This window comes from Elaeis guineensis, chromosome 6, assembly GCF_000442705.2.
Source record: "Elaeis guineensis isolate ETL-2024a chromosome 6, EG11, whole genome shotgun sequence".
In the NCBI taxonomy this organism is placed as follows: domain Eukaryota; kingdom Viridiplantae; phylum Streptophyta; class Magnoliopsida; order Arecales; family Arecaceae; genus Elaeis; species Elaeis guineensis.
The window spans coordinates 116,655,138-116,673,688 of NC_025998.2; the positions used below are offsets into that span (position 1 = coordinate 116,655,138).

The 18,551-nt window shown below is 37.0% G+C and overlaps 1 protein-coding gene across 1 annotated transcript; it reads left to right on the forward strand.

Annotated features, from left to right (window-relative positions):
- Positions 1-7,925: 7,925 nt before the first annotated feature.
- Positions 7,926-17,458, forward strand: LOC105046705 (accelerated cell death 11). The gene is made up of 4 exons (XM_010925369.4): positions 7,926-8,183; positions 11,692-11,864; positions 16,529-16,674; positions 17,001-17,458. The coding sequence occupies exons 1-4, from the start codon at positions 7,995-7,997 to the stop codon at positions 17,105-17,107; spliced, it is 615 nt and encodes a 204-aa protein (XP_010923671.1). The 5' UTR covers positions 7,926-7,994; the 3' UTR covers positions 17,108-17,458.
- The last annotated feature ends 1,093 nt before the right edge of the window (positions 17,459-18,551 follow it).

Genomic DNA, 18,551 nt, shown 5'->3' on the forward strand with positions numbered 1-18,551 from the left:
GTGATGGAGAGCCAGGGTACTTCTTCGGCTCATCAAATGCAGCCTGGCATTCTTTCATCCATTGGAAGCCCTTCAGCCATTTAAGAGCTTTGAAGAAGGGCAGGCTCTTCCTATCCAACCTTGAGAGGCTCTGATTTGCTGAGAGCCATGATTATTTCTATAAGATGTTGCACTTCTTTGATTATCATTGGTGGAGTCATTTTCTAAAGTACTCGAATCTTTTCTAGATTTATTTCGATCCCATGTTGTGACACAATAAAATCAAAAAATTTACAGAGATAACTCTGAAGGTGTACTTGCTAAGATTGAGCTTCATATAAAAGTGTTGCAGTGTTGTAAAGATCTCTTAGAGATCAGTAATGTGGTGCTCGACAGTCCTACTTTTGATGAGCATATCGTACACTGAAAGAATAATACCCTAAAAGCCAATTGAAATTTATATTTTGATAAATTTTTTCTTTAATCTTCATAACTCATGTACTTGATATTTTTTAGATAAATAAAAGGCATCTATGTTTCATTATATGCTGCATCTTATATTTGTTAAGATTATGATGAACCCCATAGATTAGGATAATGATTTTGAGGACTATGATGAGTTCATGGTTGTGAGATCTAAAACTCTAAAATCTTAATCTAAAAATTTTTAGTTATTGGATCATTGAGTCGGAGATCAATATTTCTGATAAGACTGGTAAATCCTATATATGCTCGATGGAGACGGTGATTGATCTCACAATTACTAATGTGAGATACTAATATAATGATATAGGTGCTCATTAGAGAATGAGTTCACTGAATTGATCCATCTTTAGAACATCTTATGGATTCTTATTTACCTGTTAGAAGATGTTTGTCTTAGTGGGATTGTGTAAATAATCTTTTGATCTGAGACTACCATAGAACTTTGTATATATAAATTTATATTTTGGTTTATACTCATTCATGACTTAGTTATGTACGGAGTATTCTAGATATGATGGATTGTGTATGGAGATTGTAAGTAGGTCAACATAGAATTGATCACTTCTGATAAGAAGAGATCATACCTTATTTGCTCTAATCAAATGATGATTCAAGGAGACGTGATCAAAGTAGAATAAAAATTAAAAAAAAAATTAATATTTTATTCATTGAATCATCATTATAAGATTGAAAAAAATATAAATATAAAATTAAAATTGATAAGATTTTATATCCATAGTCATATTCGGGATGTAGTATGATCGCAAGATTCAATTGTATGGTAACTTACCACTGAAGAATATTTTTGATATTTTCATCAAAATTTTATATCTTTCATATTGACATAATATATTACTAGATATCAGTCTTGTCTTTTAGATTTGATCAAATTAAAGAGTTTAATTTGATCGTCAATAAGAAAGGATTCTAATTGTTGAAATCAGATTAGCCCGATTAGACCTAAATTGGTTAGATAGGATTCTAATTAAATCAGATTAACTTGTACTAAGACCTACTACTGATTAGATGTAGAACTCAATGGGTCACACACAAAAAAAATTGATCAATGGTCTAATTGGATTAGATTATATTTGCAGGATGAACATGCTAGCATGTGTTACAAACCCTAGCTCCTATGATTTGAATTGGATTCGAAATTAATTTCAAATTGGGCTAATTAAATCCAATTAAACTCAAGCATCTTTTGGGTCTAATTTGGGTTGACCCTTGGTTGGTTGAGCCAAGGAGTAGTGCCATCTATCTGGTATCCCATATGCTAGAGATCCTTTATCTTGGCGCGTGGTGATTTATTTTGTGCGCACATTTGAAATGGCACCCCTTGGTGTGGGGTGCCTCTTCTTTTATGTTTATCCATTTGATTCCACACAAAATCCATATGGGGCATGGAATTTAGATCTCTATTTGGCATTAAGAGTCCTTTTATTTTTGAAATGCTTCGTTTAGTCATCGAAACAAATGGATAAAGATGAAACCTAGCTGATCCCCTTATCCTTGGCACCACTTGGGCTTAGAGTCTAAGTGGTTAAGGTATCTTAATTTTCTCCACATCTAATCTAGTTGGATGCCTCCCTTATTGACCATTGGATGGTCACTTGATGGATTTCATCCCTTGGATGGAGTTGGCACATCTTTGAAGTCTCGCGATACTTTGGAAGAAGCATCGAAAATTAATTTCACGGAAGAGTCCTTCTGCGAGAAGACATCTCTTCGGATTAATTCTTGATGTTATCCACATATCATAAGATATCAGATGGGTATGAGAAATATGGATGGGTGTGAGATGATCCTTGGAAAAGGTGCGAGATGGCACGGAAGGCATCCACAGGCCACCTATAAATAGGTGGCGCGCCCGGCATTCGAATCCATCGGGAAAAAAAATTTCAATCTCTTCTTTCTTACATCCTTCTCCCTATTATCCCAATAACTCTCTTCCTTCCCTTGTTAAGACAAATCCAAAATAGTAACGATAAGTTTGATTTTAGGACAAGGGCTTAAAAAGAGAATTAGGCAAGACAAGAAAGAAAGAAAGAGTCTTGAATCAATTTTCGTGTGAATCAACGTTAGAGGACAAATATTTGGGCATCTAGTGGAAACTCTATCGAATTTTTGGATATAGCATGACAGGTATTATTCTATACTTACCTATATGCATGCATATGATTGTTTATCATCAAGAGAATCTTAGGATTGGGGTTTGATTGCTATGGAGTTTCATTATACAAAATTTTGAAATTCATTTTGCTTCCGCTTTGCTTATCGAACCCTACATACACTTCTATTTTTCTTCCATTTTGCTCCTTGAAGACTTTATTGATAAGCCTCTAATAAGTTGCTTCTATATTCTTTAGATCGAGAGATATGATCCTATAACAAAAAATATCCTTGTCAGTAGTAAAGGTAGTCCTCTCTTCATCATTAAGGGCCATGTGAATTTAATTGTAGCTGGAGAAGGCATCCATGAAGTAGAGGAGTTGGCGACCCAACATAGTATCTACCAATTGGTTGATCTGAGGTAGTAGATTACTATCCATGGGGTATATCTTATTGAGGTCAGTATAATCAATGCATATGCACCACTTTCCATTCATCTTCTTGACCAACACTATGTTAGCCAACCACTCGGGATAGTTTATCTCTTGGATGAAGCCAGCTTTTAGGAGTTTGTCCATCTCTTCTTCTATGGCTTTCTATCACTTTGGTGCACAGCTCTTCTTCTTTTACCCGATAAGATGATGCCCCAGATCCATATTCAGGCGATGTACAATGACCTTTGATTCTATGCTTGACATGTTCAAAGTTGACCAATCAAAGACATCTGCATTGGATCGAAGAAATGAGATGATATGCTAGTCGTCCTCATCATTTAAATTGGAGCCAACCTAGACTATTCTAGTCAGATCAGACTCTTCTAACATGATTAGGATGAGGTCTACCGCTGGCTGGCCTCTTTGTTCCATTAGCTTGTCCCAGACATCGAGCTCTTTTATAAGCTAGGATTCTGTAAAAGCCTCATCATGCAGAGTCACCGAGTATTTCTTGGCCAACTCTTTGTCTCCTTGCACCTCACCAATCCCATGTGAGGTGGGGAACTTTATCAACAAGTGGTAGATTGGTACCATAGCTTGGAGGGTATTTAGTCGTAACCGACCTAATATAGCATTATAAGCGGACGAAATTTTTACAACTGAAAAGTCAATCTGGATAGTTAATTGTCTCAGAGCTCGTCTTGTAGTCACAGGAGGAGATGATCCCTTTTAATGATACAAAATTATCAAAGAAGCTGACCAGAGGAGAATCAAGTCTTCTTAACTGATTATGAGCCAAACCAATTCTTACAAAAGCATCGTAAAACAAAATATCCATGAGACCTCTATTATCAATTAAAATACGACATATATTATAATTCAACATTCAAAGTTATTACAACTGGTCATCATGAGGATATTTTATTTCCTTGAGCTTGGCATTGGAGAAAGTAATTCCTTTATCTTCAATCTTCTATTTCTTCTGCTTCTCCTCCTTGGCTTGGTTGGGCTCTGAGATTGGATTGCTAATTTGCCCCCTAGGGATGGTATGGATCATACACTCTATGGGCCTATTCTCCTTGGGACCATCAAGCCTAGGTGGTTCAGGCCTGATTTCTTCATGATTCAGCCATATTTCGACATACCTCCTCAGTTATCCCTGCTCGATAAGCATCTCGATCTTATCTTTCAGTTGTCAAAATTTCTCGATATTATTATCATGATCCTGATGATATTGACAGTATTTTTTGATATTTTGCATGTGAGGAGGAGATGTCATCTTTCTCAGTCTTAGCAGGTCTCCTTGGTGCTCTATCTCCATCAATATATAGACTCGGAGCATGTTGAGTAGAGTATAATTATTAAATAATTGAAATAGAGATCTAGATCAACAAAATCTGGATGGAGACCTTGTCTGATTATCGTGAGGAGGTGTTCAGGACCGGTGTAATCTTTATCACTCCATCGGCCTTCATGCTTGCATTCTTTGCTCTTGTGCTTGTCTTGTCTTTCCTTCCTCAGAGCTCGTTACCAGGGTTCTCCCTATATTGAGCCTATGCCTCCTCTGCATTTGCATATTTTTCTATCCTCACAAACATTTCAACGAAGTTTTTAAGATTCCTCTTTTTGAGTGAAAAGAGAAAATCACTCTTGAGCAACGAGACTTTGAGTGTGGTCATGGCTACTAACTAGTCCAAATCATGCACTTCAAGTATTGTGGTGTTGAAATGGTTGATGTACTCCTGGAGAAACTCACTTCTTGCTGTTTGATACTGACAAGTGAGTTCGAGTTGCGGTGCTATTGTCAACTATTGACTAAATGGGTTGTAAACCGGCTAATCAAGCCAGGCTAAAGGCTAGAGTATCAATATCAAGCAACCTTCTTTAAGGTGGATGGAAATGTTCGGTAGTGAATCCCATCAGTTATCCCATGGAGAAGCATCAAAGCTTTAAAGCTCTCTAAGTGATCGATAGGATCCAAGATCCCCTCATACAGTTTCAGTTGTGGCATCTTAAATTGTGGAGAAAGTTGCTCGTCCATGATCCTCTTAGAGAATGGAGGATTAGTATTGAAGCTGAGCTCCATTTCTTGTTATCGATTTTAGTCCTGCAATACTTCGATCTACTACTACATCTTCTGAAATCTCCTCTCCACCTCTACATCTCGAGCAATGTAAGGCTCTTGGTGTCAATGAGAAAAGTTGCATGGGGTAGAGTTTTTCCCTAACCATGGGGTTGGTGAGCACCTACATTATCCTCGATCGAGACTCATAAGTCGGCTGTGTCGATTGTGCCCCTACCTCAAACTATAAGGAGGTGAATGTTGTATTACCTGTCTAGCTTGATCTCGGTGAGGAGTTTTTAGGATAGATTGAGGGCAATGGTCTGCTGCATCCCTTGCACTGCAGCGGTCAAAACCTGCACCTACTGGACAAGACTATTGAATTGATCGTTGAGGACCACCAATGTAGGTTAAGGAGGTGGTGGTGCTTGGACTGGCTTGGGCACGATAACTTCCTGTTGGGCATCATCGAGTCGCACGCCGTTGGAGTAGTGAGAGGCATTTGAAGCTCCTATTCATGGCCTCATGATGAAATGCTCTCTCTTTACATGAGCTTCGAATATGACCATGGAGACTCTTCCTTTAGCTCCCACTGCTGTCAAATCTTAAGCCAAAGAGGTCGGAGTTGATCTCCTTGGACGAAAGTTGGACGGTGGACTCCCTGGCCAAAGGCTCCTCGGAAGAAGATGAGGAAAAGTCCTTAATCGAAGACAAGGTGCTGATGCGGACGACTCCAGGATGCTGGAGTAAGATTTGCAAAAGGTCTCTGACTGAAGTATTTTTCGGTGGAGACCCTCCAACACTCAAGTCAGTGAGAATTGAAGAACAGTAAGAGGGAGAGAGCATTATTGACGCTTTTCGAAAACTTATCTAGATCTTCTTTTCCTCCTATTTATAGAGAGAGAGGAAGAACTGTATATGCCAGAGAGACTGGCCATTTTGAAAAGTACGTGTGGATTGTGTTGGCAGAGATCGCATTTCCATGTTTGTGATGTGGAGCCAACTGATAGTTGTCTTTTGAGGCGGAATCCGATTTTGGCTGTTAAATCTTTCTTATTTAGTCTTTACATGATCGCGACAAGAATTATTCTCCCAAAATGGATTTCTTGTCGGATCGGGATGACCTGCCCAATTTGAACCATTATCTACAACTCCTCCAAGTTCGCCGACCCTTACCGACCTCGGCTATGTTCGAGGATCTGATCGGCCGATGCTGAGGTAACGGTGCACAACAGCTCTTATATTTCTTCTTCCTATTACAGTCTTGTGATTCTTGTGCCAATCCAAGTGTCAATCCAGCACGAAGCACTGTGTCGGGCTTTGGATGCATTATGCATATGACTACACTTGCACCAAATAAAAACCTAGCCAAGCTCAAGCAGATTTTAAAACTTTGCTCATGAAAAAACGGTGCCTGAATACATAGTGGAGATTGCCACTATATTTGGATATTGCTCTTGATCACATGTGATCTCTGCTTTCCCAGCATGCTTTGGCAAGACATGATTGCATTAGTTCTTGGCTGTCAACTTGATTCGCTCTGGGCCTAGTCCTTGCGCTGATTCATTGTTCAAATGACTCTCCAATACCTGTCACCCAAGTGAAAAAAAAAAACTCTCCAATATCTTCAGTCACAGTGCTATTGCATGCTCGTATAGCTGAAACCTAAAGAGCCATAAATCATAAGCTATTGGATTTCAAAAGCCAACCACTGCTACGAATTAAAATAAACTATTAAAATATAAAACAATAGTTAGAGAATTGATCTTGGCAAAGTCCGAACAATCTGGGTCATTAATCCCTGCTGCGAGCCGGGGCTTTGATTTGCCTCCGCGGCCTCTCGCTGACGATCTTCGCGCTGGGTCTTGCGCCCCTCCATCCCCAAGACCGTGGCTGTGTCCAGTTCCCATCGTTCCTCCATCCGTAGAGGAGACTGAATGGGAGGGAGACACCTTCAGGACTTAGTCTTCCCTTACAGCACATAATATACATGTACATGTGATAGGAACGATCGACATCCAAAACCTTAGGTTTGTTAGACGGGACAAAACAAAAATACTACACCTAGCAAGGCAAGAAGATTTGATTAGGCTTAATTTTTTACTAAATACGAATCTTTTAAAGTACATGATTTGTATTGTAGAGTGTTCCACGTGACTGCTATCAGGTGGATGTCCATCAAACAAAATGACACACGTACCTTATTTGATGAATATTAATTTTTTAGTGCTGATCACCTGGTGATGCAAATAGCATTCTTTTGTTGCAATATTAAATTGCCCCATCTTAGCTATTCCAACTATATTTTTTATTTCTTAATATAAAAAAAAAATTACAACAATATCTCTTCAAATTTTTATTAACATCTCAAAAATTTTATTTTTTTAATTAAACATTAAATTTTGAATTTTAGTTGCAATGTACCCAAACTGTTTATTTTGATGAAGATCGATGAATATGTGATTATCATGTTAGATAAATTTAAACATAAAATTTCATCAATATGTTGATTAACTGGATTAGAAAAGGATTTGTATTTTAGCAGGAATGAAAACTTAATAGTATATTAGTTATTTTATATTCATAGTTAACAATGTTAAATTTAGGAGGGACATCTGGATCATATTGCAATCTATTTATAATTTTTAGGTCTAATTAAAAGGAATTAAAATATTTAGAATGTAAATATAAATCAAAAAAAAAATAAAGAAAAAGGTGGAAGGTGCTTACGTAAATATAACATTAGCCCGGTTCGCTATCAGGTTATTTTATTGTTTCCTTCCTCTGGAGCCCACCACCTGATTCGTTCATTCCGGTGCGGTCGGGTCAGCAACGCATCTTATTCTTGCCCTCTCCCTTCACGCGGTTTTCGACAACAAGAAAACGAAGGGAGAGAGAGGGGCGGGATCTAATTAGAGCAGATGGCGGGAGAGGAAGGGAAGCCGCTTCGGAGGATCGCGGAGGCCTTTGAGGGCCTTGCCGACACGGTAAGCGCCAAGACCGCCGCCGTCGAGGTCGCCCCCTTCTCCCGCGCCTGCTCCCGGGTCTCCGTCCTCTTCGGCTGCCTCGGGATCGCCTTCAAGTTCGCTGAGATGGATTACGTCTCCAAGGTAATCCCCACGTTCCATCTCAGTCTCTCCATCTGTTGCTCCCCGATCCGGAGATTTGGGTCGGTGTCGTCTCAATTTAGAATCATTATTGTGATAATTTTTCGATCGCCTACTGTTGTTCTAATTGTATTATATATTTTTTGTTCGCGCTGTAATTGCTACATTGAAGATATTAGGGGTTTCGAATTCAATTAAGTTTCTTTTCATCGATGCTGGATTTTGCTGTTTGATTTTTTCCGCCTGTTTTCAAACAAAAAGGAAAGGGGGATTTTTTCCGCCCTTCTTTCCAGAGCTAGATTTTTCGACAATCTAACTATGTATTGGGCACCTAATTCTACTAATCTTTAACGATCGCTTGTACGTCTGTTTTGTTTTGTTCTCTATCTGTTGTGATTCTCCATCCGTTGTGAATTTGCTTCTTTTTCCCCACTTCATTGGAAATGTGAATGGTGTGGGAAAGGCAATAATAGAGATAATTGCCTGAGTAGGAAATATTGAACTTGGGAGTCTTCGACATGATGAGAAATTAGATGTTGGATTTTGCCTATATAGAAATTAGATGAGTGGATTCAAGAGTCATTTATAAAAGTATGAACTCAGAAGAGAAAATTGTTAGCAGAACTCTGGATCTCCAGGTGATTGACAAAGAACAATCATACACATGGAGTGATGATTAGAAGTCCTGTCAAAGTTTTGAGGAACTCACAGTTACAGGGAATTCATAGCAGCACCAGTTGTACATATCTTTTAACAAGTTATTCTACGTGAAAGATGAAGTAGAGGTCAGAACTGCCTAATCTCATGCCTAATTTGTTTGGAAATGTTGGAGCATTTCAGTGCCTTGACAAACTAGACTCTTCAATGTGACTTTAGAAACAAGCTAAATGAAGAGAAGTTATGAGCATCATATGGTTGCCTGGTTGTAGATATTGGTAATTATGGCCATTGCCAAGGTGTCAATTATTAAATACTTTGCTCAAAAGCTTAGTGAATTAAGCTCTATAGTTATTCAGTTGATTCAAAAAGTTCATTAGTAAAGTGCATATCTGCATTTGGCTTAGCTGACCTTACTTGAGCTTGTGTAGAGCATCAAATAGAATTCTTTGTGAGTATCAAGGAGAAGTGTTCCATATTGGATATAATGATAATTGTAATTGTACTATTTCTTATAAGAATGTGGTATGATTTGGAGTAGTTATGATTATCAGCCACTTTCAGCATCCATGGAGTCTGCAATGGCAGACAGTGAATTTAAAGTGGAAGTTAGGGATGAATGCTCCAAAGTTCTAAATATAATATGAACTAAAACATTGTCTGGTTGAAAATAATTGCAGATGAGACTTGGTCTGAGTGATAATGCAAACAGATTATTAGTAACACGTGGATCCATAGAGTGAAAATTGATGAGATGGACTCTAGTGTCATCAATAGGTTCTGTGTAGAATTGATGACATGGAATATAGTTCAAAGATGAATGCATGGGAAGTCAAACATAGAATTGATTTTTTGTGTTGAAGGTTAGTAATAATTTTAATAGGAAGCTAGGGAGTGATCAATATTTTTGTTTTTATTCTTTAAAAAAGCCAAAAAATGTTACTGTACCAAAGTAATATAATGAGTGGGTGAGGCATACACTTCCCCATAAATAGAACATAATGAAAGGAGGTGGACAACTCATCACATGCAATCACCAACAGTATTCATCAAGAATCCATTAAAAAAGGAAAAAGATGAACATCTAATCATGAGATTTAAGAACTCCTTTTGCTACAACACAGTATATCCTCATTGCAGCCATACCTCTCTTAATTATGCACGCACATGTCACTATCCCATGAACAGCTTTTTATTTCTGCTATAACCTTTACAAACAATAAGCTACGGTCATAGCTCAATCACAGAAGATGAAGCCAATGCTTATGCTGACATAATAAGCTTCTCCCCATATGTTTCTTTTTCTTCGCAGGCCTGATGGCTTAGGAAATACCCACAGTATGAATGACCTCATCATATGATAAGACACATATTCCTTTCAAGTTTCAATATTTGTAATAAAGCATATTTAAATATGATTTTTAGTCTAGAAGTTATCAGATCATAATATAATATGCGTGGTGGTCATTTTGATAAAAAATACCTAGTCTGCAAAGGCAATCATTAGGTTGGGCTATCCTGGCAGCTTTTCTTGTTTTCTGGCATGTCTAGAGTTTGTTTTCGGGTACAAAATGCTATCAGACTTAGCTTATGTAAGATTGTATGAACAGACACCTTTTGAATCTGTGTGCATATGGCTTCATAAAGCTTTTACAGGGGGGAAGTACCAGCAGCATGGCAAATAAGCATTGCATCACACTCTCGCCCCCCCCCCCCCAAAAAACACCACCACCCCAATAAAAAAAAAAAAAAGCTGAACTAAATTTTTATCACCACAAGCATCCCAAGTTATGGATGGGGGCTAGGATTGACAAGACCTTAGCCACGCTTGGGTAGTTAAAGCTGGAATTTGTCCAAATCTAAATTTAGCCATAGAGATTGACAATCAACTTCAAGTGGGTTATGTGGTCTAGAAGGTGGGTACTAGCATCAATGTTGAATAACAATATACGAATGTACACATCTACAAACAGATATACATTTAAATGCATAGCAATAAACTATACCGAGGATCAACAACATTCTGTTGAAATATTTCTTTATGGTGATAAAATAATAGACAAACACAAGTTGAATATAGTCTGTAAGTTGTGGTCATGGACCAAAGCTAAAACATTACCAAGTTAAAGGAGGAAACAGGAAACTGTCTTTCTTTCCCCCTCATTTTATAGTTTCTAATACTGAGTATCAAGACTAATACTGTCTAGAAAACTAATACTGAGACTAATACATGTAAACTGATACATTTAGATGCAAAGCAATAAAACTAATACTGACTATCAAGAACATTTTGAGGAAATATTTCTTATGATTGTAAAATAGTAGACAAACACAAGCTGTGGTCATGGATCAAAGCTAAAACACAACAAGTAAAAGGAGGAATCACGAAACTGTCTTTCTTTTCCCCCCTTATTCTACAGTTTGTAGCAGCTGACCCAAGTAGCTTGGGATTAAGGCTCAGTTGAGTTGTATTTTATGTTGTTGTATTTTGTTTTAAATGACCTTGCAAAGTATATGAAACTTGTAAGTTTATTGATGGGTCAGAATATTATTTGATTAATATTGAACTACAAGTTTTTGATTTTATTTCTTTATCCCGTAATTCTTTGCATGAGTTATTCAGTTGGAATGCTTCAAGCCCTTATATCTATGTATTCCATAAGGGTTCTACCTATGTAGGCATTTTGCTGACATTTACATTGAATTCAAGTTTTCTTAGAATCCTTATATCCTTCACTTCGACAATTTTGTGCCTTAGATTTAACTGCAGCCTTGCTGTGTCATTGTTATTTTTCTTCAGTTACGTTTGATACCAACATCATGTCTGCCTTATTCTATTGTGAGGTGCATGCAGGTGGAGGACTTATCAGAGGCATCAAAATCTATCTCTACGTTACACTCTTTGCTTGATTTAGATGTTGAAAAGAACTGCGTGAGACAAGCTGGCAGTCACTCACGCAACCTTCTTAGAGTGAAGCGTGGACTTGACATGGTCAAGGTGCTGTTTGAGCAAATTCTAGCATCAGAGTATGCTGCAACCTTAACTCTCTATTTGCTGGGTTTGTGTCTCATATAGTCATTATAGCACGATGCAAAATTTATGATTTTACAGGTTATAGATCGAAGAAATGGAACTATATAAAACCCACTAGTTTTTTATTGTATAATATTTGTAAATAGATAAAGAAGTACTTTTATGGTCCAAAATCATTGCCTTAAGGAAAATTCGAGCTCACACCCCCCCCTCTCTCCAAAAAAAAAAGAAAAAAATCCAAACCAAGCAAAAAGGAAAAGGAAGAATAAAACAGTGCTGTACAATTGAACTTGGGCTATAGATGCTTCATATTTATAACTTAGCACAAATCGTCAGGCCTCTTAATCTATCTAACAATGCACGCATGCTGATATGTCTAACTGTTTCACACTTAGATATTTGTTCACTTAGATTCTTTCAGCTACTGCTTTTATATGAATTTTAGATTGTATGTAAAATATTGATTCTTCTGGAGGTTAGTTGTGCATATTTACAATAGCTACGCATGGTAGAAATAGCTCGAATTAGTTCATTATCCATTGGTTAACATGCTGGTAATGCTGTATGCCTGTATCCTTAGACATATGTGGAGTGGGTTACAAACTATCTTGCAAACAGTGTAGAAGATCCAACAGGAGACGATAAATCCACTATTTGTTTGACATACCTCATTTGGTTCCTGTATATCCATAGCACATAAGCCTTAGCCAGTAATATGACTTAGCAGATGATGCATTGTTGATCATCACCATCACTAATGTGAAATTGATTGCATATTTTATTTCAGAGATCACATGCTGGCACCTTGAAAGACATTATCACTAATAGATCCTTTACATCTATTACCTAGTGTGTCATATGAACTAAGAGAAGTTAGTACATCATTTAATTTTTCTACTTGAAATTCCATTGCTTAAATTAAGGGCAAATCAATACACATAACTTCCAAGGTTGTCGAATGTTTTTCAACTCTTGAGTGGACGTGTTCTGAAGTATGTATGTATTACAAAAAGCCTATTTTAAAAATACTCTTTCATCATGACATTAAATTTACTTGCTATATGCGCTTAACAGATGCATTTGTATGGAGATTTACTGAATCCTGGAAGATACATAGATTACCTATCTACTTGTTTTGCCCGTATGATGGAAGAAGGTGAGATCTCACTGACACTAGATTCTTTATGAACGAGAGTTACATGCTCTACTAACAATGGCAGTGTTTTTTTTTTTGCCCATACCATCTGAAAGTAGTAGGGTTGCTGAAGAAGGAAAAGGCGCTAAAGGACATATGAAACATTAGGCATTGTGGATAAACTTGAAATTATTTTTGTATGGTATATGGAAACAAATGGGTCTTGGACATGATATAATACTAATAATCGATTAAATGAACTTATTGTATAAACTAGATTACTTTTCTAGCATATTCAATGAGATCACAAGACACTGAAATTGTTTGATATTTGGAAAATATTTTAATTTCAACATAAGGAACGACATGAGCAACATAACTGCAGAAGTTATTATGAAGAAGGCAGGCATCATACATTGAAGTTATGGGGATAGTTTCACATGGAATAAAGTAGGTGCCAAGTGGTAAGAAATGGTTGGGACCATTTTGTTTTATATCTGGAAATTTTCAGTACGATTACTCAGACAAGTGAGAGAGAAAAGGAAGAATCTTCACATGGATTTAAGATTTAGAGAAGGCGTGCATTAATTTTTGGTTCCATAAGGACAAGTTAAGAAATATTTGGTTCCAAAAGGACAAAAGGAAAATATGCTTATGAGTAATTCTGATTTCAGATAACACTAATACATACATAAAGTAATCATGAGCCATGAAAGCTAGCTATCATTTTGCTCACAAAATGCTGTCTAAAATCTTTATCTCTTTGTTTGATATTATTCTACATATTGGGTCAGCTGGGAATTTTTGATGATCTCTATAGATTCTTTCTTTCCTGTTGAATAACGGACCCAAACTCATGAACAATGCTGGCCACTCATCAAGTTGTGATCTTGTAATAATGAACAGTTATCTCAGTTGCTCCTGTCTTTATTGCCAGTTGAATTTCAGGGGCAAACTCACCCACGATAACATTTGTTATCCAAGTTGAGATCTTATGACATGTAACATTTGCCTGTCATGTAGTTATGATTCAAGAAGTGGGCATCTATTGATCTGCAATAATGAATGTTTCTTTGCGGTGAGCAGCCTAATAATGAGATCAAACTAGAATTTATTTGAGGTACATGAGGAAGATGTTTCAACAATAAATCGGTGGCAAAGATATATTTTGAAGAACTTGTATTCGTTATCTGGATTTGACTGTTCATGTGCAATGGGTAGTTGGATTATGTACTAGTGTTAGATCAAATTTCATATTAGGTTACCCTTTCCAAGTTTTTGTTGATGTAAGGTGTAATTTAGATGTAGTGGAACATCTAATGAAAATGATTTACTATTTGCAAAAATATGTTGATGTTGAGGTGGATGCATGGGAAAGCTCGCACAGAGAAACTATAAAATGTAACTGGAGAGTTGTGGAAATTGCAATTTGATTAAATGCCAGCTACAGTGATATAAAGGTCTGCCATGTTAGGACAGACAACCTTGGGAATGTGAGACCTTACTGACTTAAGTTGTGTTGTATAAAAGAATTTCAGAAAGCCCTCCCTTGTCAAGGAGATGATATTGACAGACCATTGGTGCCAAAGGATTCATAAAGCTAGTAAGTACAAGGAAAAAGAGACTACTGGTTATGGATATAGGCAAGGTATGCTGTCTCGATATCGGACCATATACCAGTGCCACCATGTCACTATGTCGGTATGCCCTATATGGAGGGCCGGTTTGGTATACCGAGTGTCGGTATGCCCCTTGGATTGTATACTGGTACCGAACTGATGCATCTTGTACTGTCTGGTTCGGTATGGTATGGCATATTTTGGATAGAGATGTTAAATTTCAACAACATTTATGAAAACCTAGTAAAGTTAGCTCTTTCCAATATTGAATATAAGGTTTGCTGTTGTAATCACACATACATATGGGGATCCACCCAAGACTCCACATTTTGAACATTTTAAAGAGCCATATCCTGACTAAAATTGCACTGACACTGACCTGTCCATGTCCTTAAACATCTTTGGTCCTTTTCTTTCCCTTTTCTTTCCCCAAATATGCATGTTCTTCTTCCTAAAACCACCCACCAAACTGCCAACAAACAAAACCCACTTCTTTTTTTTTTCTTGTTATTGTCCAGACTAATGTCATTCCATCTTATCAATGTCTTTAGGGTGCTCTCTGTTCACAATCATGGATTGCTGTAGATTTACACATTCATTGCTTCTTGTTGGATTGAAGATGGGACATAGTTTCATTCTGAACAACAGACTGCATAATTTATATCTATAAATCTCTCTCTATATCTCTCTCCTAACGAATTTTCACCATAACTTCCTATTAGGGAAATAGCTGTTAGCTGAGGGTACCTTTGGGTTTGTTCCTTTTCATCCAGGCATCATTATGTTCTAAATGAGTTGCTTCATCCAATATTAATGGCATCCCATTTAAATCCTCCCAAGGAGGAAACAAACCAAGAGAAGACATGGATTATCCATTAAACTGAGGCCTTTGCTAGCCTATAAGATCCAAATCAGCAGCCCCATCAATCATAAAGATGCTGGACTAAACATTAATAGCCTTTATGGTTTCCAATGTCCAGCATCTCATTTTCCATGGAGAAATGGATTGTTTAATGTGAATAAGATTAAACTTAACCAGAATGTCCTCAGTCTATTTCTCCTTGATTTTGTATAGAGGTTAATCACAAAACCATGATATTTTCTCTCTGCTCTCGATGATTTAGAATAAAGGCCTTCACCTTTTCAAACTAAAACTAGAAGATTAGTAAGTGCTCTCCATAAAAACTTCATCCTGTCACCACTCCCAATGCCAGGAGACCTTAACCCATTATGGTTCTTCTAAAAGATAAGGAATAGTGCTAATCTGCTGACCAATGAATCAACTATTCTTGTTAGTTTATCCTCCATTATTCTCTCCAAAGTCCAAATCTCAAAATAATATGTCTCTGCCAAACTCACTACTGACCTCCAAAGGCGCTTTACTCATATTCCTTAACCACCTTCATAGAGGACATTGAATCTCCTTGCTCTAGTAGCCACATGTCACCTTACAAGTAACCACTTAACCTCCTTTAGATGATGTCTAGATCATATGTTACTCAAGAAAGATATTTACCTTTACATCTCCTACAATATGTCATCCTCCACCATGTGTGTTTGGCGAATGGCACCAGCTTTGACTGGGCTGGGATGTGCATGTCCTAACTTGTCAGTCACCTGCCCTTTTAGACATGGTTGGCCGCTGCTAGAACTGGATTTTTCAGTGACTGGGGAGGATCCGAACCCAACTTGGACACTCGAAGGTTGGAATTAGATCATGTTTTTCCAAATTATGATGGATATTTTAGCTTTGAAAATGTTGGTTGTTGTCTAATTTGTTGATGGCTTCATTAGCATGCATTCTGCTCAACCTGTGTGTTTAATCTGGTTTATGTTATCTATTTATGGGCCATGTATTACCTAATCCTCCAAATCTTTTTAATTAATGGATTTATCTTTGCAGAGGAAATTCCCTGAAGGACCCTGCATCAGTGGCTTATGCAAAAGTTTTTGCTCCCCACCATGGATGGGCCATAAGGAAAGCAGTCGCTGCAGGAATGTATGCCCTTCCTACAAAAGCACAGCTTTTGAAGAAGCTAAATGAAGATGGTGAGTTTTTGTACCATGGACTTGCACTATGGACTTGTAGCATCAACCTTAGCTTTTGATTTCAATCTTCCCTTGAGAGAACTTTGTGCATCACATAGGTTTTGATGCTTTGCTATAAGAAATGATGGTAGCTCTTATTTAAGTTGATAACTGCACTTAGCAATTTTAAATGCTATCAAGTTCCAAAGATCCAACCATCCAAGTACCTGCGAGTATAACTGAATGGATCATCTTGTTTACTTTAATGATTTTGTTCAGTGTGGAATGAGAATCAAGTAATTGTGATGTCAAACAAGACTAACTGACTGGTTATTTTATGCTTGCAGAGGCCTCAGCGAAGGTTCAGATGCAGAATTATATCAGTGCATCTGCTTCAGTTATTCTTTATATTGAGGAACTATTTCTCTCAAGAAAATTGGGTATAGATTGGTGAACAAGCCATGCTGTGTATTGGCTTTGTTTAATTCCAGCAGCTACTATTTAGGTCGGCACGCGCAAACCTGTCCAAGCATTATGCGTAAAATGATGGAGTTGGTGCTACCATTGCTATCTGGAGATGTGTTATGGGACCAAGACGAAAGCTCCTGTAGTCCAGCTACAAAAAAAATTCATAACTAGATTTCTACATCTAATCAGGCTCATGCTATGTACAATTTCATAAGGAAGCTATCTGGGTAAGCTATGATGAATTGAATTTAGAAGTTATTTGCATACATTCATTTCCTCAGAAAATAAAAGAAAGAAAACAGGGAAAAAAAAAAAAAGGTAAAGAAAACTTATATTACATTCACGAGTCCGTACAGGATGTTGTCAAGTTGTTTAACTATGGATAATGTTGATTCTTTTGCTTGTCAAACATTATGGTGTTCTGGACGAAAGGGTAAATTTGTTGAATGAAAGGGGATTGGCCTAGCACAAGGCAAATTCTGTGGTGCTGATGTTTCTACAGTTCTGATACAATTAAAAGCAGTGGTCCTAGCTCAGGACCAAATGGATGCCGGGCATGGCTTTAGTTCAGTATATGTTGGTATTGCTCAGCATCTGGCTTTTGATACTTATATGGGCACCAATCAACGGAAAGGGAATCACTAAGCTTCCAGTAAATGACACCATTAAATGAGCTCTAAACATAAAGCTTATTCCAGGTATCCAAATATTAATGCTGTCATTTTTTTTTCTGAAAGTTTACTTTTTGACCTCTCAAATTTGCCTGTGTTGTATATATTACCCAATGCATTATAAAATTTTTGAATTGGATCTATTAATTAATTTTTAATATTTGTTACAATTTATTTTTTTAATCTGTTTTTATTAAATCCTTGGCAAAGTGGGAATCCCTCAGCCTCCAGGTTGGGCTGCTTTTTTTTCTTTTGGAAGAAATAAATTGGGGTGGTTTGGTTATTTATGGATGGCTGTCGCTTGTATTATCGGAGAGATGGATGGACGGATGGTTAGATTGTAACAAAAAATAGACTGATGGTTCTAAGCAGATAAAATTGAGAAGATAAAAAGAATACATATATTTTTATTCTTTTTGCAAGTTTTTTTACCAAAAAAAGAAAAAAAACTAGATGCAAGTTTTGGCAGGCCAAGGTTAAGGAAACATTTAATTTAGATCCAAAGGAAACATTTAATTTAGATCCAAAGAGAAATTCTTTGTGCATTGTCAGAGGTAGATAATCCAACGTGGAGTACACCATCTTATCTTATTGATCCACGTAGGCATCACTTTTTAACGTGTATTTAATGTCTGTATTTTTATTTTTTCATTTAAAATTTTGAATGATGAAAATGCTCTTACTTTTTAGAAAAAATTACGACATTTTATGTCCATATTATAACATCCTGCATGCAAAAAGTGATAATTTGATCCGTAG